Source organism: Primulina tabacum, chromosome 5, assembly GCF_025594145.1.
Source record: "Primulina tabacum isolate GXHZ01 chromosome 5, ASM2559414v2, whole genome shotgun sequence".
Classification (NCBI taxonomy): Eukaryota; Viridiplantae; Streptophyta; class Magnoliopsida; order Lamiales; family Gesneriaceae; genus Primulina; species Primulina tabacum.
The window spans coordinates 38802633-38825136 of record NC_134554.1 but is presented as its reverse complement, the minus strand read 5'-3'; the positions used below and the strand labels follow the sequence as shown (position 1 = coordinate 38825136).

At 35.9% G+C, this 22504-nt stretch overlaps 1 protein-coding gene across 1 annotated transcript; it reads left to right on the top strand.

Annotated features, from left to right (window-relative positions):
* The first annotated feature begins 8461 nt into the window (after positions 1-8461).
* On the top strand, positions 8462-9980 carry LOC142544448 (putative late blight resistance protein homolog R1B-16). Its single transcript, XM_075651494.1, has 2 exons — positions 8462-9605; positions 9694-9980. The coding sequence occupies exons 1-2, from the start codon at positions 8462-8464 to the stop codon at positions 9978-9980; spliced, it is 1431 nt and encodes a 476-aa protein (XP_075507609.1).
* The last annotated feature ends 12524 nt before the right edge of the window (positions 9981-22504 follow it).

Genomic DNA, 22504 nt, shown 5'->3' with positions numbered 1-22504 from the left:
TGATCCTCAATGGTTCAGGGATACAGCTAGCCTTGGGTTCACAACTCTTTGTGATTCATGACATAATCCTTTATTCGGCTTACCCTACTTAGCCCCATTCTTTTCATCAACACCTTGATCAAGAATGTCAGAACTCATTTCTGATTGCATCCATCGGATCATGGTAAGAGCGTCTAGTAGCATCGCCCCATGATCCCCTAGGTATCACTGATAGTGCATGCAAGAACCAGTCGATTATGATTAGCGTACAGTACGGTCCCTTCATCTCATATATCCTGATCGAATCTGCAACCATTGGTTCATCGAGGGTTGCATATTAATTCGATAACTATGTGATAACTATAATAGTGGCATCGCGTGTACTATTGGAGAACTCCTTCTCCAACGTACATCTCATACTCTGGCCAGAGATTCCATGCACTATTATTTCTTTAGATCACATAGGATATCCACACCTGCAGGAGAGCGGTGAATCCCCGACTACAATGCACTGGCTCCTATATGTGTCGCAACTATACCAAACCTCGCCACCTGATGACTCTCCTGGAGCCGGTAAACGAGTCAAAGCACAGCCCTATCATATAAAGCCTCAATGTTGTCCCGGGTCGTAAGGACTAATGGTGTACAATCATAACCACGGACTTATCCTCTCGATGAATGATAACCACTTGGAAAGTCCGAGGGAGGGTTGTTCGGTATAATCATCATATGACTACCCATCTGCATGTTTGGACATCTCCATGCCCTTACCAAGAAACGCAGTACACAACATCACAGATGCTAGTCTCGAACTCAAACGACCTTTATCCATGTTTTAGGCGGCTGAATCGACTAGGAACGAATTTAGAATATGCAGTGTTTACAAATGAGTTTCAACATCGAATTACGATTCATTTGTATTAAAGCATAATCAAGGACTTTATCTATGCTGATTGCATGGGTATACAGATAAAGTATAACGAAACCATTAAAAAGTAAATTATATTAAAATAAAGATTGTTTATTATACTTGAGTCAATAAATTCCCTAGCCAACCGTTGGCTTGCAGGGCATCTACTCTAACAATCTCCCACTTGCCCTAGAGCCAACTACCCATAATCCCATTGCTTCGCGATGCTTCTAAAACAATGGTCTTGGCTAGGGCTATGTAAGTGGATCAGCAACATTATCTGCAGAGAGGACTCTTTCGACTGATATGTCTTCTCTTCCCACAATCTCCCGTATGATGTGGAACTTCGTCAGTACACGTTTGGATCGTTGATGAGACCTTGGTTTCTTTGCTTGCGCAATGCCACCAGTGTTGTCACAGTATGAAGGGACTGGATCAACTCTATTAGGAATAACACCCAACTCTTGGACAAAATTCCTCATCCAAACTACATCTTTGGCTGCATCAGATGCAACAATGTATTCAGCTTCAGTGGTGGAATCCGCAACGGTGTCTTGCTTGGAACCTTTCCAAGAGACAGCCGCACCATATATCATGAATACAAAACCAGAGGTCGATTTCGAATCATCTACGTCACATTGGAAGCTAGAATCAGTGTAGCCTTCCAATTTCAATTCTCCACCCCCATAGACCATATACAAATTCTTAGTCCTTCTCAGGTACTTAAGAATATCTTTCACGGCCTTCCAATGCATTGGACCAGGGTTCGCCTGATATCTGCTTGTAACATTCAGAGCGTAAGCAACATCAGGACGTGTCGATATCATACCATACATGATACTACCAATGGCAGACGCATATGGAATACATGTCATCATCTCTATCTCTTTATCAGTTTTGGGACACATAGCTTTAGATAGAGTAACACCATGACACATTGGTAAGTATCCTCTCTTGGACTCTTCCATAGAGAATTGCTTTATAATGGTATCGATATAGGTGGCTTGGGTGAATCCGAGCATCCTCTTTGATCTATCTCTATAGATTTGTATTTCCAATACGTAGGATGCTTCACCCATGTCTTTCATGGAGAATTTACTTGCTAACCAAACTTAAGTTGATTGCAATAATCCTACATCATTCTCAATGAGCAGGATATCATCAACATAAAGTACCAGGAATGTCACTGCACTCCCACTAACTTTCTTGTACACAAATGGTTCCTCAGGATTCTTAGCAAAACCAAACTCTTTGATAGTGCTGTCAAATCTGAGGTTCCAACTCCTTGACTCCTGCTTGAGACAATATATTGATCTCTGAAGTTTGCATACCTTATGCTCACTTCTTACTGATGTGTATCCCTCGGGTTGAGACATATAAATTTCTTCTTTGATGTCTCCATTGAGGAATGCAGTCTTTACACCCATTTTCCATATCTCATAGTCATACTATGCTGCTATGGCTAGTAATATTCTAATGGACTTAAACATAACAACTGGTGAAAATTTTTTCTCATAGACAACTCATTGCCTTTGAGTATAACTTTTTTCAAGCAGTCTTACTTTGAAGGTCATTACCTTCCCATTCACCCCAAGCTTTCTTTTGTAGATCCATTTGCACCCTATAGGAACGATTCCCTCAGGTTGATCCACCAATGTCCATACTTGGTTTGAATATATAGAGTCCATTTCTGACTGCGTGGCTTCAAGCCATTTGGTTGAATCAGTATCAGATATTGCTTCCTTAAAGTTCATTGGATCATATCCAACACAAGACTCATCATGGTCTTGTTCATGAAGAAGCGTATATCTAGCAGGTGGTTCAATAACCCTATCAGACCTCCTTGGAGCTTGTACTTCAACTACTGGTTGTTGGAGATTAGGTTCAACTACTATAGTTGAGGGAGTATCTTGAATTTCTTCAAGTTCTATCATCTTGCCTTTTTCTATCTAATAGAAATTCTCTTTCCATAAAGGTGGCAGGCATTTCTTGAAACAAACAATTTTGCTTCATTAGGAAGATAGAAATAATATCCAACAGAATTCTTTGGATATCCTACAAAGTAACATAAAGTGGATCTACTATCCAATTTTTCTCCCGATGTCTGCTTCACGTAAGCAAGATATCTCCATATTCTCATGTAAGAATATTTGGGAGTTTTTTCTCATCCATATCTCATATGGTGTTTTATCCACTGCTCTAGTATAGACATTATTCAACAACATTGCCGCAGTTTCAAGCGCAAAACCCCAAAACGATGTAGGCAATTCAGTAAATCCCATCATAGATCGAACCATGTCCAACAAGGTTTGATTACGATGTTCAGAAACACCATTCAATTGTGGTGTTGCTGTAGAGTCCACTGTAAGAGAATCTTATTCTCTTTTAGATAATCCAAAATTTCAACACTCAAGTATTATCTACCTCGATCAGATCGAAGTGTCTTAATATTTCTTTTTAGTTGTTTTCTACTTCAGATCTGAATTCTTTGAACCTTTCAAATGCTTCAGATTTGTGTTTCATAAACATACCCATACCTCGAATGGTCATCAGTAAAGGTATTGAAGTAGGATTGCCCATATTCTGTGCTAACACTTAGCGGGCCACAAATGTCTGTGTGGATCAAATCCAATAGACCATGCGCACGTTCTACATTTCCATTGAATGGAGTCTTTGTCATTTTTCCTTGTAGACAGGACTTACAAGCAGGTAGAGAATTTTTGTCTGACAAGTAACACACCTTCTCCTACTAGCTTGTGCATCCTTCTTTGGGAAATGTGACATAGTCTAGCATGCCAAATTTGTGTGGGATTTGGATCATCTAACTTTCTTATGTTTGTTGTTGAAATCATGTTTACTTGGACATTCACTTATCATTTCCAGAACATTTCTGGCACATATAATTTCTTATGTCCGGACTTCCTGCAGTGAGATAAATATGTTCTGACTTATCGGGCTTTGTAGGCCTTTTAAGTGTCTTTCAGAGTTTGCCTATTATTGGGATTGTTTTTTCTTGTGAGGGGCGGAACATTTCTTTCCCTTACCTTATGGGCTAATTTTCGTCTGACGAGAGGCCCATTAGAAAAACAACAATTCCCTGTGTTATGGTGATATCATAAGTTATAAGCGTATGGACTAGCTCTTCAAGGCTATCATCTATCTTATTCAAATTGAAGTTCACCATAACCCCGTCAAATGAGGAAGAAAATACAACAAATTCATGTTACCTAGTAACTCGTTAGGAATCACATATTCCAGACCCATCATATTCTTAATAAGCCCAGTCATACGTACACCATGCTCATGGGCCAAAGCCCTGTCTTGCATGCGTGTAGTCATGAGCTCCTTGAAAGTGGTGTGCATAGTTTCATGCACCATGCAACTCTTGCACGTGCATTCGAATGTCAACAGCATTCAAAATTTCCTCAAACTGTCCCTACAGTTCATTTGACGTAAAAGCGAGCATGTTACACTTTAGCTTGCATACTATGGTCCTACCATCTTGCATGCTTTGTCAGTTCAACAGGACTGACATTAGTGTGTATGCCATTTTCTCCGAATTCAGAACAATTTTCCCAACCAGTCTTGAAAATTAGATTCGGTTAGCTTGTTAATAACAAAATTGGATTATGTGACGAAATCGAAAAATATACTGATATGGAAACAGAATAATTGTTGCTGATTATTGTAAAATAATTTTAAGATATAAAATATGGATTTCATTTTATAAATTACCCTCCTACTATTTTAACATTTCCACCACCCTCTGATGAAAAAGGGAAATCATATTTCCTTAGTAGGCACGTAGAGTCCAATTAGCCAATTATAATCCCGAATAATATCAGCCAATTATAATTTCTAAAAGATAGAGTCCAATTGCATCCCTATGCAACCTCCGCGTGTTTTGCCTCACGTTTAATAAGGAACCAATAATATGACGTCGTTTATTTTCGCGTGTCAAACCAACCCATCAATATTGAATTGTAGTAGACGGTCGCCATGAGTTCCCCCAATAATATGAGCCGAAGTCATGGGAGTTCCACTCAATTCACTTCATATGTCCGGTGGAAGTCACAGCTTTCCGGCGTACAGGCCTCCCCAATAATATGAGCCAGACACTGTCCGCGGGTAGCGATCAACATGCAACCACGGTTGATGGAAGGCAAGGAAAAATTAAACTCCTTTAATTTTTACTTTTTCGGTTTGATATAAATTTTGAATCTTATTCAAAATGAGGGATTTTAATTTTAAAATTGTCTCATCATTTTAATTTAAAAATCGCGTGCCACGAGTTTGTATGTTTGTCGGATTCATGCAACTATATTATCTAATAATATACATACATGCATACTACTATATATCGCATATATCATAATATGACATTCAACAATAAATAAGGATGATCGATCGCCAACACTATTAGATCCATGTAAGCCAAACATGGATCCAGGTCCAAAACCTAGGTGAATACAGGGATACAAATGCAACAATTACAAGAGCTTTCAATATTTTACATGTCTTCATCTTGATCATCGGGCCCACCATCTTCCAATCTTGATCTCCCACTATTTCTAATAATTACATTTAAATAGCCATGGCACATAAGGGATACATCTCATGGGGTGGGAACGGGCCATAAACCAGGCCCACTTTAATAATATCAAATATTAACAAAATGAACAAAACAGTAAAATATCCTAACATACACCTAACACATTGGTCAAGGCTCTCGATCATCCTTCATACATTTAATATCAAATATTAACATCAATTTAATTAATTGATAAATCATATATCTAATAATTTATCACTAACCACCACAAATATTAAAGAATTTAACAAATTAAATAAACTCCTTTATTTAATTTCCAATTAAATCAATAATAATTGATTTCTTGTAAAAACTCATTTTTACCATAAATAATTAAAATCATATTTTAATTATTTATTTTACAAGAAAATTATTAATGTTTCTAAAATTAATTTCCAAAATAAAAATGAACCAATTTTCAAAAATATCAATTTTACCCAAAAATTTTGAAAAATCAGAAAATCGCACCATAGGCCCAAACAATTCAAGCCCATTATCCAGCGCGCTTCCCGAGACGCTCCCGGGCATCCGCCCGCCCGCTGCCCGAACATTTCGGGCAGCGGCAGCGGCCCTGTGCGCGCAAAACGCGCACAGGCGCGCCGACGCCGCGCTAGCGTGGGGCGTGCAGGCGTCCGACGCCGGACGCCTGCGCTAGCGCTGCGCGCTGCCGTGCGCGGCCCTGCGCGCACGGACTGCCCGGAACAGTTCCGGGCAGATTTAAAATTTTTTTTTTATTTCGAAAATCTGGAAAAAAATAAATTTTCGTGATGCTAAATTTTCTGAAAAATTTTCTTGTGTGGTTAGAAATAAATTATTCAATATCAAAACCATACGATTTAGAAAAACCTGGCTCTGATACCACTGTTGGATCTCGGTTTTCTACACGCCCAAACGCAGCGGAAGTTTTAAAATTTTATTTATTTTGACAATCAAAATATGATTTTGATTTGGGCGCTCGTATGATTTTATTATTAAACATTTATAGGAAGTTAAAAATTATACCTTTTGTGAATAAATCACTGGACTCCAACTAATCCGGTATAAACGGATTAGCTCTTGATGAATCCCTACGAACTTTCTTCAAGGACTCCTTTCTTCTAATCAGGTCCACGACCAGAAGATTTGTTCCTCTTTCAAATAGCACTAGAATATTTGAAAGAAGTTTTTACGTTGAGATCAAAAATTTGAGAGATGACTCAAATTTCTTTTCTTTGAAAAATGGCAAAAATTGTTTTGGAGGAATTTTTTAATTTTGCCTCTCGTGCCTCACACTTTTGAGATTTGTGGAGGCTTTTATTTTTAGGTCAAACTTTTCTTAAAAGGAAATTTTTCATGACCTAATTACCATAATTAACATTAATGGACTTGATTAATTAATTGGACTAGTCCAACTAGTTTAATTATAAATCAAAGTCCATTAAGAACTTTAATAATTTAGTATGTTGGACTTGTACTCCTACAAGCCCATTAAACATACTTCCCACTATATTTAATTTAATTTTTAATAAACTCAACTTTTGAGTTTAATAAATTAAATCGATTATAAATTCAACATTTGAATTTAATATTTAAATTATAAATTCAAGGAGTTGAATTTATCACATCCAAAATTTAATATTTAATAAACCCAACTTTTGAGTTTAATAAATTAAATTATCAAATTTTATAAATTCAACTCCTTGAATTTATTCTCTCCAAATTTCATAAATTCAACTTCTTGAATTTACTATATCATAAATTCAACTCTTTGAATTTATTTTCTCAAAATTTAATTATCATAAATTCAACTCCTTGAATTTACTATACTATAATATAAATTCAACTCCTTGAATTTATTCTCTCAACGGGAACAAACAATCCAATACTTGTGTGATCCTCAATGGTTCAGGGATACAGCTAGCCTTGGGTTCACAACTCTTTGTGATTCAGGACATAATCCTTTATTCGGGCTTACCCTACTTAGCCCCATTCTTTTCATCAACACCTTGATCAAGAATGTCAGAACTCATTTCTGATTGCATCCATCGGATCATGGTAAGAGCGTCTAGTAGCATCGCCCCATGATCCCCTAGGTATCACTGATAGTGCCTGCAAGAACCAGTCGATTATGATTAGCGTACAGTACGGTCCCTTCATCTCATATATCCTGATCGAATCTGCAACCATTGGTTCATCGAGGGTTGCATATTAATTCGATAACTATGTGATAACTATAATAGTGGCATCGCGTGTACTATTGGAGAACTCCTTCTCCAACGTACATCTCATACTCTGGCCAGAGATTCCATGCACTATTATTTCATTAGATCACATAGGATATCCACACCTGCAGGTGAGCAGTGAATCCCCGACTACAATGCACTGGCTCCTATATGTGTCGCAACTATACCAAACCTCGCCACCTGATGACTCTCCTGGAGCCGGTAAACGAGTCAAAGCACAGCCCTAGCATATAGAGCCTCAATGTTGTCCCGGGTCGTAAGGACTAATGGTGTAAAATCATAACCACGGACTTATCCTCTCGATGAATGATAACCACTTGAAAAATCCGAGGGAGGGTTGTTCGGTATAATCATCATATGACTACCCATCTGCATGTTTGGACATTTCCATGCCCTTACCAAGAAACGCAGTACACAACATCACAGATGCTAGTCTCGAGCTCAAGCGACCTTTATCCATGTTTTAGGCGGCTGAATCGACTAGGAACGAATTTAGAATATGCAGTGTTTACAAATGAGTTTCAACATCGAATTACGATTCATTTGTATTAAAGCATAATCAAGGACTTTATCTATGCTGATTGCATGGGTATACAGATAAAGTATAACAAAACCATTAAAAAGTAAATTATATTAAAATAAAGATTGTTTATTATACTTGAGTCAATAAATTCCCTAGCCAACCGTTGGCTTACAGGGCATCTACTCTAACAGGCTTCGGTACGAAATAACTCCAATAAGGTGGCACTAGACAAAGATATGGAGATGAGACTAATGGAACAACTTGTAGGAGGATGTTCCAAAATCTGTGTCATTCCGATTGTTGGAATGGCCGGGATTGGTAAGACGACTATCGCTAGAATCTTGTATGATAGTCAACTGATCAAGGAGACTTTTCATGTTCGTGGTTGGAGTGTAGTATCTCAATTATATGATATTCAGGATGTTGTTATTGACATTCTAAAAGTCTTTGGGACACCTTTGCATGGAGAAAAGAATGTCGAACAACATCTATATCAAAGTTTATGGGGCAGAAAGTATTTAATTGTATTAGATGATGTTTGGGATATACAGGCCTGGGATGACATAAAAAGGCTATTTCCAGAGGACAATAATGGTAGCCGAATCATATTGACTACTAGGGATTCAAATGTGGCTGCGTATGCCAACTCTTTAGACACTTATCATGAAATGCAGATTCTAAATGAGGATATGAGTTGGAATCTACTCCGTCAAGAGATATTTCTACAAAAGAATTGCCCACCTGAATTAGTTGAAATAGGAAAGGAGATTGCAAATCAATGCCAAGGTCTTCCTCTAGCCCTATCTGCCATTGGTGGACATCTCAAAAAGGAGCAGCAGACAGAAGAATACTGGAAGTATGTTTCTGGAAATATAAGTTCTGTCTTAAAGACCACTAATGATCCGTCCTTGGAAATACTAACTTTAAGTTATAACTACTTGCCTCATTATTTAAAAGGATGCTTCCTTTATTTAGGATCTTTTCAAGAAGATTGTGCCATAAGTGTTTTTACACTTAATAGATTGTGGGTTGCTGAGGGATTTGTAGACCCATGGTCGGATAGCATGGAAGAGGTCGCAGAAGCGTACTTGTACGAGATTATCGAGAGAAATCTTGTTATTGTCAATGCCTTTGATTCAGTTGCAAGGCCAAAGAGTGTTCGCATCCATGATCTATTTAGAGACATATGCATTAGGGAGGCGGAGAAAGAAAAGTTTTTCTGTATCTTGAACAAGGACATACCTTTGGAACTTATGGAAATATATACTCAACGACGCTTGGTTTTTGTTCCAAATATTGAAGAAGATGATGGATCTGCTTGTAGCAGTATATTTCCAAGAAACGATAGTTGTTCAGCTATCCGATCTTTTTTTTCTCATGGTGACATCAACAATTGAACCATCTTTCGGATTGCTCAAGGTGTTGAAAGTTAGTACGAAATCCCTGAAGTTTCCGGTAGAAATTTTAGAACTAGTTAACCTTAAGTACCTTGAGCTTGACCAAGTTTTGGAAATTCCATCTTCAATATGTAGACTCAGGAATCTACAAACCCTTATTGCTTGGTCTGAAGATTATCAATCTTTGCCATCTGAAATTTGGGAGATGCCGCAGTTGAGGCACCTTTTCGCTTGTGGTTTTCGTATGCCTGATATTCGTGATGTTCAGGGCAAAGGGAAAAATGCATATATTCTTAAAAGCCTCCAGACACTTGCAGGGATAGTCGTAAGATGTCCTCTCAAGAATCCCTCATCTTAAGTGGCTATGTATCTTTTGCACCATGCCATTTTGCTCTACAAACAGCCTTGTCTATTTGTGCAAACTTGAATCATTACATTGCTTTTTCGAGGATGTGCCAACTGAGAATATCTTGCCGAACTTCTTCTTCCCATCTTCATTGAAACAATTGGTGCTAACAGGCAGTCAGATTGCTTGGGAACAATTGACCATTATCGGAATCTTGCCTAATCTCGAGGTTCTCAAATTGAAGGGTAAAGCCATGGTAGGAAATTTGTGGGAAACGAATGATGGAGAATTCAAGAAACTGAAGTCCCTAAAGATTATAGATTCAGATCCAGTAAAGTGGAAAACTGAAAAGGACCATTTCCCAAGTCTTGAGTATCTTAAGCTACAATTCTGCAATGCCTTGGAGGCAATCCCATCTGAAATCAGAGAAATCCCGACACTTATAAAGATTGAATTAAATAGATGCTCGCTTGGAATAGAGTCTTCAGCAAAGGAAATGCTTGGGGAAGACAGTGACATTGAACTTCTGATTAACAATGATGAAAAGGTTTAGTATCAGATCCAGACAAGAAGTCATGTAAAGATAGTTTTACTTTCTTATCTATTTCTTTTTTTTTTTTTTTTGCTGATCATTTTTCAGTGTTTAACCTTCAGCTTTTGCAAGACTGATGCTATATTAGATGAATTCCTTGGAATGAGTTTCAAGAAATTCAAGTGATGGGGAATTCCAAATTAAAAGTCTCTGGAATTGCAGCCAGACTTAGTTATGTCATGTTTGAATACTTTAGTTTTTGCTTCATGTAAAACTGAACTATGCAGATAGAATTTTCTGTTACTCATTTTTTTCTTGCATTGTTCGGTGACAATTGGTTTACTGTGAGTGTCACGCCCCGAGCCCCTCGAGCCCAGGCCAACGCCTGCGTGACTGCACAATAGGCCCCTATAGCAACTATTTCGTATTCGTCGTCGCTTTACGAAAATGATTATCCAAATTGCTCTAGAAGTCTACCGTAATCCATTATAAACTCATATTAAATATTTAATTTTTACTATTTAGAACAAGAAGTATCATGGTGAGGATTCAGAATTAAGTTTCTTGGAAGTAGAGATCATAGTTCTGGAATTGTGGCCAATCTTAAAAATGACTATGGAGAGTCCCTTCTAGCACTTTTGTTTCTAGTATTCTTATGTTCCAACCGATTTTAACTCAAAATGCCTAGAGTGCTACAATTTAACTTTAATCTGTATCCATACTTATTTTAAAATGAACGAATATACTTCTAATAATTAATTACATGATCAACTTCATTTCAAAAAAAAAAAAAATTACATGATCAACTTCATTTCAAAAAAAAAAAAAATTACATGATCAACTTCATTTCAAAAAAAAAAAAAAATTACATGATCAACTTTTATTTAATAACTCATCACATGCGAAAAACAAAGAAAAAAGACAAGACAACAAGAGTACAAAAAAGCAGAAAATCCTATCAATTAACATAGGAGATGAAAAGAATCTATCAACACTCACTCGAAGTAGCAAAAAACAACCTAGAAACCCAAGGATACCAGAAAGACAAGATATTAAGATAAAAAAGGATAAACTATGAAGGCCGTAATATTGATAAACTTTGGACTGATCTACTTTGAAAAATTAAATTTCTATCATTATTGTTGTGCCTATTGTTTATATTATCAATAACATATATTTATGACCTTACTTACTATTCTCACGTGCAACACAGGTGTCTTTGCCTAGTCAACACAAATGATGTATGCAAATCATAAAGTAAAATTTTAAAAATGATTTTGATGTTTTAGTTGATTATCGATGAATTAGAAAATAAAAGTAAAGTAATCACGCAATAAAAAATATATATAAATTAAAATATAATTATTAGAAAGTAAAATAATTTGTCATATTTAACAAAAAATTGAAGTATAAATATTTAAATTGTTTTAATAGATATGAAGGTTATTATTTTTATGACATTTTGGTTCAGTGTATGCAATAATATACTATAATTAATAAATTTAAAAATGTCTAAATATTTTAACTAAGTAATCATTAATTTGGTCGCAAAATAATTATCTTGCGAATGATCTTTTCGAGTTTTTATATTTTGATGTCGTTTTTCAAAATTCGGAACGTATTAATAGTAGATTTTAAAAAGCTAGATTGTATGTCAACCTTATTATGGTCGTCTGAAAATAGATTTACCTGTGATTGTGAAGATGATCGGCTGACATATTTGTAAACTAAGAAACATTTTGAACAGCTTTCATATTATGATCGAAACAAAATTCATTAAATAATAATGTGAAAAAAAAGTTAGAAATATCTACCTTATAACTAGTTTCTGAAAAAAAATAGTTTCTGGAATTTTTTCCAGAAACTGTTATTTGTGGATCATAATTTTTTTGGCAAAATTGATTGATGATTTTGTTATACTTCCTAAGCAGCACCATGAATTTTTTCCAGAAACTGTTATTTGTGGATCATATTTTTTTGACAAAATTGATTGATGATTTTGTTATACTTCCTAAGCAGCACCATGATCTATGGGTGGAAAAAGATTATTGTGTTAACTTTTCAGAATTTTTGGAGATAGCTTTATTTTCTAATTGGATACTTCTTTCCCTAAATTCCACTTACCACAATGCACAAATTTTTACTTGTTTAACATGACAAAATTCTTCTTAAGGGATCTATTTATAGTAAAAAATGAAGGAGAGCGATTTATAATCTCATAGCAAGTTTAAAGCTCATTTATTGACATATATCTAAGTCATTATTTCTTAACATGTGTCAAGCTTATTTCTTAACTAAAATATCTAATGTTAAATTTAAATAACAACCATTTATTCCATATTTTATTTTACTATCTCTTTTATTTATATTATTTATTATTATTATTTTTATTAAAATGAATATAAATGTTTTTATTGTATTTCTATAATTTATACATGTATTTTTACTGATATACTCTTTATTCCATATAATTTTTTTTAAATTTCATTTGGAAGATAATACATTTTATTTCGTATAATTAAATTATTATTTTTAGTATTATTACTTAAATCCATTCATTAAATTTTGACTAAACACCTCAAAAATTTTGGTGTGTTACCATCTATCATTCTTAAAGAAATATAGTCCATAGATTCACTGTCATTTAAAAATCCCGAATCTTTCGGTCTGTTTTCATGCCCATTTTTTAGTCGCAATTTCCTCCGATGTTGCTTCTCTTAGACTAACATCAGGTATCTATGAATAATCACTTTATCCGTTGTTTATTCTGATTCTATAATCTTAATAGTTTAGGTCAACATATTATTTTGTTCGTAACATCTGGGAAAGTAATTAAAAAGTATTTATTATTTTTAGGCAAGATAATTCTCAGCGACTTGTTATTTGTATAAGCTAGAGGTAATGAAAGTTCTAATCACTTTGGGACATTCTTGAATGGAACCAACATTTTTTTGTTGGTGGATTGATATCTTCTTCTTTTCCAACGAGCGCATATGCTCTGGATGGAATTTATAGTTTTGGTGGAGGTGGTGCTTTGTCCTTCTTGTTCGAGCAGTCTTGAACACAATGCTGATCACTTTCATAGACTACACATTTTTCATGCTTCCTCCAGCAAATTTCCTCATTATGGTTGGGGTTCCCGCAATGTCTACATTTCTCGTGGTAGTTGATTGAGTTTTCTCGAAATTTTTCGCTTGAGGGTTCCTCATGCGATTCTAATGGGTTTCTTTTTCATAACTTCTCTCCCGAATATTTGTTTCAAAGGAGTTAGAGATCTCATAATTTCTTCTTCTTTCTTATCCTCTAAGTAGCAGTTTGATCTCTGCCTCCACTCACAGTTACTGATTGACACCAGAACTAGAATCCGAGGCTTTGACATATGAGGTTGCCCAAAGAATATCAATATTGAGTCATTGGAAAAATTTCTGTTTTTCTTTCCTCATCTTCCCGATGAGGAGCACAGTGAATCAAACGGTGGAATTTTGCTTCGTACTGTGCCACGGATAAAGAACCCTGAACTAATTCTATGAATTCGCGTTCTCGTGTGTCGAGTATTACCCGAGTGATATACTTTGCCTCAAAATCTCACAGAAAGTTATCCCATGTTTTTGGAGTGTTGCTTTTCTTTCACTGATGCCATCGAGTTGATACACCGCAAAGTTCACTTTCTATTTCTCCGAGTAGTTAACAACAGAGAAATCCTTTCAATTTTGATTAATCATTCTTCAGCTTGTTGTGCGTGAGAGGTGCCCTGAAGCTTCAGTGAGTGAAATCTAATGAATCTTTCAAGAGGGAGATTTCTCATTTATTCAAATCTTTGAAGTCTCTATTATTTTCGCCAAAGTTTCTCGCTAGTGGTTGCTGACACAACTGCATGAATTGTTGAAATACATCTCTCTGCTTGGTTTCCATTTTCCTCCGAGCGACGATCTTCATCTTGGTTGGTTTGGTTAATTCATCTTGAGATTGACGATGATTCATCTTGGTTCTTTGATCGTGAACTATTTCTTGATGATGCATAGGAAATAAAAAATCCAGATTGTTTTTCTTTTAAAACTGGAGTTCTTAAGAGATATAAATCAAATGTCAATGTAGAAAAGATTTCGTACAATACTAGCAACACTCTTTGATATTCAGTATTCACCATAAATCAAAACTTGATAATTATGTAACCCTCAGTAGTTGGGTCAAACTAAGACTGACATTTTATGTTATTATTCATTATCTAGAGGGTCTGGACATAATGGTAAACACCAAAGACTTTCAATATAAGTCATATGAATAAAAGTCACAAAAATATAAAATCTTATGGATTTTATTCTATCACCCAAATTATTTCAGAATAAACCTGAGGAGCTCTGATACCATCTGTTTCCTTCGATTTATATCATCATTATTTTTTACTTAAAGTAGCGAAAACATGTTCAATATTTTAATTTATAAAATATACAAATTCAAACAGCAATGCCACGGTTTTGTCAGTCCAACATTTATATTCTCAAATTTCATCATATTCGGAGTCATTGAATGCATTATCTGGAATTTGTAATAAATAAAAATAAAATAGAGGTTAAATCTTTAGAGACTTGGTGATAGAATAAACTTAACTTATATACATTTATAACAAGTCAAACTGTAATATCTCAGTGCAATAATTTAATATGAAATGACATGTATCAATAGTAACGTAATATTTTAGAAATATTTTGTTAAGTGAAGTACATTGAGTGTTCAAGACCCTGAAATGAATATCGTGGGCTAAATAGGTGGCTTCCATCGGTGCATCACTTTTCCCACGTACTTCAAAGTCTACTAGATTCATATGATCAACTTATCATCAACCTAACCAAGAATATTCTTATGGGCTCTCTAAAATCCGACGATGTCTTAACTGCGGTTCTCGGAGAAGAAAGTCGGCGCAAGAATAAGGAAGATATGTTGGTAACTTCGAAGCAGACAGAGGTTTTACCGATGATAAGAGGAAGATTTATGGACCGTGACTCCAGTGGGAGCCAAAGACGAGGTAGATCAAAGTCGAGAAGTAAAAAGAAAAATATTTACTGCTTTAAATGTGACGGTAAAAGACACTTCAAGAAAAAGTGTACGAGTATCGAAAAAATTCTCAAGAAAATGTGGCCAGTACTTCAAGCGGTGGTGAAATATTATTCAGCGAAGCGACAACAGTTGCAGAAGGCAGGCACAAATTTTGTGACACGTGGATTATGGATTTAGGAGCTACATGGCACATGACGTCTCGGAGAGAATGTTTTGATCATTATGAACCAGTCTCAGGATGATCTGTATTCATGAGAAATGATCATGCCTTGGAAATCGCTGGGGTCGGTACTATCAAGATAAAAATGTTTGATGGCACGATTCGCACCATACAGGAGGTACGACATGTGAAGGAACTGACGAAAAATCTTTTGTCCTTGGGGCAATTGGATGATATTGGTTGCAAAACACGTATCGAGGACAGGATCATGAAGATTGTGAAGGGTATGCTTGTGGTTATGAAGGCAGAAAAAGTTGCTGCAGATCTGTATATGCTTTTGGGAGAAACACACAAAAAGGCAGAACTAGTTGTTGCATCAATTGGTTCAGGAAAAGAATTAACCGTGTTATGGCATAGAAAGCTCGGGAATATGCCAGAACGGGGGTTGAAATTTCTCTCAAAACGGAAGCTGCTGCCGGGACTTACAAAAGTGTCACTACCCTTTTGTGAGCATTGTGTTAGCAGTAAACAACACAGATTAAAGTTTGACACTTCTACTGCCAAAAGCAGTAGATTATTATCGCTTAAAATTTGAGCAGTTTTTGTGTGGAGGCTATATAAGAAAATTGAACCTTTGGATTTCACTGAATTTTGTATATGATATTAATAACAAAAGGCAACGTATTCTTAACCGTGGATATTAGATTTAAAGTGAATTTTGGCTTGAAAATGTCACTCGAAAATGGATAGAATGCTGCTCACAAATTTTGCTGTTAACACAAACTAGAAAATATGGAGAGAAAGTATGTTGAACGTTGTTTCTTCAATTCAGAAATGAGAGCAAGTATTTATAAGTGGGGTTGGAGGATAAAAAACGGGAGGTTCGTCTTTCAGGGCAAGCATCGAGACTATCATTACGCACTTACCATTTCTGAACTTAAATGGCCGATTAGTGGGAGGAAATGGCTTGATTGGCACGCCGATTTTGGGTTCTCATAACTATAATTTGGCTGAGTTCAACCTACCCTGAGGATATTGTCCCAAATGTGTATCCAACAACTTAAATTTATTCTTATATGTGAGATATATGATCTTTTCTATGGATCTCACATGTGATAATGAATATATACGACTAAAATTTTATTTTAATAATATGGATAACAAAATTTCCATTCTATTGTTGATGAAAATAGTAGATTTCTTTGAATGAAATAAATCAATCTCATTCAAGAACAAGGGGTGAGATAGGTAAGAGGTAGCTTGCTTCCAAGCCAGCCTGACTGCGAGGAATTAAGAGATCTTTGAAAAACTATCTCGAATTATAAAGCTATGACATAATCAAACTGGAACAAACAAAATGTTGAATTGTATCATACTAGTCTCTACTGAGGATTATTACTCATTTTTTGTACTTGATGTTTTATTTTTCAAATATTTCTTAAATTAGGAAAACAAAAAAAAATAAATAATAATTTTAAGCATTGTATTAGTTCATTCGGAAGGATCTCATATCATAATCATTCATGACTTGTTGGAAAAGTCATTGTCAGACTACGAAAACAAAAGAAAATAAATAATAATTCTAGGCATTGTATTAGTTCATTCGGAAGGATGTCATATCATAATCATCCATGGCTTGTTGGAAAAGTCGTTTTCAGACTACGAAAACAAAAGAAAATAAATAATAATTCTAGGCATTGTATTAGTTCATTCGGAAGGATGTCATATCATAATCATCCATGGCTTGTTGGAAAAGTCGTTTTCAGACTAGATTAATCGCCCTCTGCTGTTCAAACTGAATGGTAAAATATATGTGTTGAATGTAGATTAGTATAGACACAATCACATCAAAAGATTAGCTTAACTTTAATATCAAAAAGAAAAGATTAGCTTAATTTTAAAACATAATGAGGTAAATGTTTGTCCCACTTGCGGTAACTTGAGATAATAGTATAAAAAATAAATCGGACACTGAGATTTACGTGTAAAATCTCTAAAAATTATTACGGTAAAAACTACGGGCAAGATGAAAAGAATTTCACTATAATATTTTACGGCGTACAATCATTCACTGTGTTTCCAAAGAGAACACATACTCTCTTAATATAGGAGAACAAAACATCTCACAAATATTATAGAACTAAACACTTAAATGCTATAAGATGATAGAAATATTCGAGAATGAGATGATCTCAACTGATGGAGGAGAGTTCTATTTATAGAGATCTCCTGGCTTGTGAACGCGAGAAGGCAAATATCAATTGTATTTGCCTTCATCCAAATTTGACAATGCTTGAAAAATATGACTGTAATTTTTCAACAAATCATGTACATTCATTGTCATCTGTCAATTTGTCTCCACAGTTAATGTTATCTGCAATTTTGTCGACATTTCTCCAACCTAGAGATTTGATTGATAATCAAACACATTTCCACATATCTTTTCAATCTTGTCATTTTCTGATGCTTACGTTTCTGTTAGGCCACTTGAGGATCTACACCACTCAAACTTTTCAATGTTCACTGGCTTGTTCAAAACATCAGCTATGTTATACTTTGTATGGATTTTCTGCATATCTACACTTCCTTCTTCTACTACTTCTCGAACAAAATGAAATTGGACTCCAATGTGTTTCGTCCTGGAATAAAAGACTAGATTTCTTGCGATGTGCAAGGCACTCTGACTGTCACAAAACAAAGGAACATTCTGTTGTTTGTACCCGATTTCCTCCAATACCTTTTAATCCATATTGCCTCCTTGCAAGCTTGAGTAGCTAACATGTATTCTGCCTCCGTTGTGGATAATGCCACAACTGTTTGCAGTTTTGAAACAAAGCTCACAGCTCCCCCTGCAAGTGTAAACACATAATCAGTAGTAGATTTTCTCTTATCAGGATCACATGCATAATCTGAATCGACATAGCCCCTGAGTGTAAAATCTGATCCTCCATAGCATAATGCAGCATTTGAGGTACCATTAATGTATCTAATGATCCTCTTAACCGTGCTCCAATGCTCTCGTCCAGGATTCGCGATATACTGACTAACTGTTCCCACTGATTGAGCAATATGTGCAGTTTTGTACAGATCATTGCAAATATCAAACTTCTTACTGCTGATGCATATGGTAAACGAGACATCTTCATCCTCTCTGCTTCACTGTTAGGACACATCTCGGAGGATAACTTGAAGTTAACAGGAAGAGGGTCGAGATTAACTTACTATCTTGCATGTTGAAGCGTTGCAAGAGTTTCTTCAAATAATTTTTCTGAGAAAGCCAAATCTTTCTGTTACTTCTGTCTCGGTGAACTTGCATCCCTAGAATCGTGTTTGCTGGTCCCAAGTCCTTCATATCAAATTCCCTAGCCAAATGTGCCTTCAAAACTTGGACCTGATCTCAACATGTCATCCACATACAATAGCAAAATGATATAATAATCATTAGACCTCTTGAAATACGTACAAGGGTCAGAATTCAGTTTGTTGTAACCGAGGCTCATGATATACGAATCAAATCTCTTGTACCAACACCTCGGCGCTTGTTTGAGACCTTACAGAGATTTGTTCAACCTGCAAACCAAGTTCTCTTTTTCTTTTTCCGCAAAACCTTCTGGCTGTAGCATATAAATTTCTTCTTCAAGATCTCCATGAAGAAACTCCGTTTTCACATCTAGCTGTTCTAGATGTATGTCAAACACCACACACAATGTCAGCACCACTCTGACTGTTGTAAGCTGAACTGCAGGAGAAAAAATCTCATTGAAGTCAATGCCTTCTTTCTGAGCATACCCTTTTACCACCAATCTAGCACGATACTGCTCCACTTAGTTATTGTCATCACGCTTAATCTTATAGACCCACATGTTACCAATGACTTTCCTCCGTCGTGGTAGTGTAACAAGATCCCAAGTTTTATTCATGTTTAATGCCTCCAACTCTTCTTGCATTGCTATCATTCACAAGGATACATATGAGCTTTGAGTAGCCTCGTGGAAACTCAATGGCTCACCGTCCTCTGATAATTGACAATATGCAATATTTCTTTCAGTGACATAATCTGAAAGCCAACCTGGTGGTCTTCTGTCTCGAGTTGGCTGCCTCACGTTGGAAACCTCAGACTCAACATGTTCTTGTTCTGCGTGCTCTAGTACTGCTTCACAAGAAATTTGACCTTCGTCCGTCTTATTTTCAACCTGAAATATAGTAGTTTCTGAAATCAGTGTGCCTTTGTCTCCCTTTACTTTATCTTTCTCGAAGATAACATCTCTGCTGATGACAAGTTTGTGAACAGTAGGATCCCACATGCGAAACCCCTTTAGCCCATCAGCATAACACATAAAGATACATTTTCTGGATTTCGAATCCAACTTCGATCTTTCTTGCTCATTGTACAGAAAGTACACATGACTTCCAAATGTATGCAAATAGGAAAATCTGTCGGCTTCCGTTCCACATCTCCATCGGAGTCTTCAAATCAAGTACCACTGAAGGAGAACGATTGATAATATAACAAGCAGTTTTGACTGCTTCAGCCCAAAATGACTTGTCTAGACCCGTAGTCCTTAACATAGCTCTTGTTCTGTCCAAACAGGTTCTGTTCATCCGCTTCGCCACTCCATTCTGTTGAGGTGTGTAAGTCATCGTGAATTGTCTTTTGATGCCTTCATGTTGACAATAAGCATCAAATTCTTCACTGATATATTCTCCTCCATTGTCACTCCTCAGATACTTGATTTTCTTTACAAAATCAAGTTCAAATCGCGCTTAGAAATCTTTGAAGACTTGGAAAACATCTGATTTCTTCTTGATTGGATACACCCAACATATAATAGAGAAATCATCAATGAATGAGACAAAGTATCTCGCTCCTCCTAGGGATACAACCGTTGCTTCCCAAACATTTGAATGAATCATCTCCAATATGTTTTTGCTTTTGGCAGTAGAAGTGCCAAACTTTAATCTGTGTTGTTTACTGCTAACACAATGCTCACAAAAGGGTAGTGACACTTTTGTAAGTCCCGACAGCAGCTTCCGTTTTGAGAGAAATTTCAACCCCCGTTCTGGCATATTCCCGAGCTTTCTATGCCATAACACGGTTAATTCTTTTCCTGAACCAATTGATGCAACAACTAGTTCTGCCTCTTTGTGTGTTTCTCCCAAAAGCATATACAGATCTGCAGCAACTTTTTCCGCCTTCATAACCACAAGCATACCCTTCACAATCTTCATGATCTTGTCCTCGATACGTGTTTTGCACCCAATATCATCCAATTGCCCCAAGGACAAAAGATTTTTCGTCAGTTCCTTCACATGTCGTACCTCCTGTATGGTGCGAATCGTGCCATCAAACATTTTTATCTTGATAGTACCGACCCCAGCGATTTCCAAGGCATGATCATTTCTCATGAATACAGATCATCCTGAGACTGGTTCATAATGATCAAAACATTCTCTCCAAGACGTCATGTGCCATGTAGCTCCTAAATCCATAATCCACGTGTCACAAAATTTGTGCCTGCCTTCTGCAACTGTTGTCGCTTCGCTGAATAATATTTCACCACCGCTTGAAGTACTGGCCACATTTCCTTGAGAATTTTTTCTATACTCGTACACTTTTTCTTGAAGTGTCTTTTACCGCCACATTTAAAGCAGTAAATATTTTTCTTTTTACTTCTCGACTTTGATCTACCTCGTCTTTGGCTCCCACTGGAGTCACGGTCCATAAATCTTCCTCTTATCATCGGTAAAACCTCTGTCTGCTTCGAAGTTACCAATATATCTTCCTTATTCTTGCGCCGACTTTCTTCTCCGAGAACCGCAGTTAAGACATCGTCGAATTTTAGAGAGCCCATAAGAATATTCTTGGTTATGTTGATGATAAGTTGATCAGATGAATCTAGTAAACTTTGAAGTAGAAACTTTTATGCCCCATGGTAGTGAGTTGGGCAAATAGAATACTTAATGTGTTGATATGGTCGATCATCGATGATGATTAGGTCATTCGAAGATTATAAAGTCTTCTCTTTAGAAAAATCATGTTGTGTAGTGACTTGACCTCGTACATCTTTGTCAGAGTATCCCAAATAAGTTTTGTTAGATACTTGATAATATTTCGTCTGCTATAGCCAAGTGTAAATTGGCAACAAAACATTATCATTCATCTCATTCCACTTTCCATCATCCGTAATTTCCACCGGTCTATTTCTAGCTGCCGCCAAGCAATTCTCATTTCTTAAAACTGCTTGTATCTTTATTTCCACAACATAAAATTGCATCCATCGAACTTTGTTATCTCGTACCTGCTTATCATTATATCTACAACAATTTATTAGACTGAACAAAATAATATCGTCTTAATAAAAAATATAAAAAGAATATTTTCTGAAGATTCGAACACGTCTTCTGCTTCATACGTGTTTTAATTTATTTTGCCTGGTTGTCATTAGGGATGTAAACGAACCAAACCGTTTGTGAGCTATTCGAAGCTCGATTCGATAAAAGCTCGTTTGAGCTCGTTTAGTGAGGCTCGTTAAGATAAACAAGCCAAACTCAAGCTTTACAGTATTCGGCTCGTTAGCTCGTGAACATCTTCGTTGATAAGTTCATGAGTAATCTTTTAGATGAAAAAATAATAATTTTGATATTTGATTTATTGATTTTGCATATTATTTATGAAATATATAGAAAAATCTATTAAATTTATTTATTATAATAAATTTAAAATTTTTAATAAGAATAATATATTTTTATTTAAATATATAATTTACTTTTTAATTAATTTCATAAAAA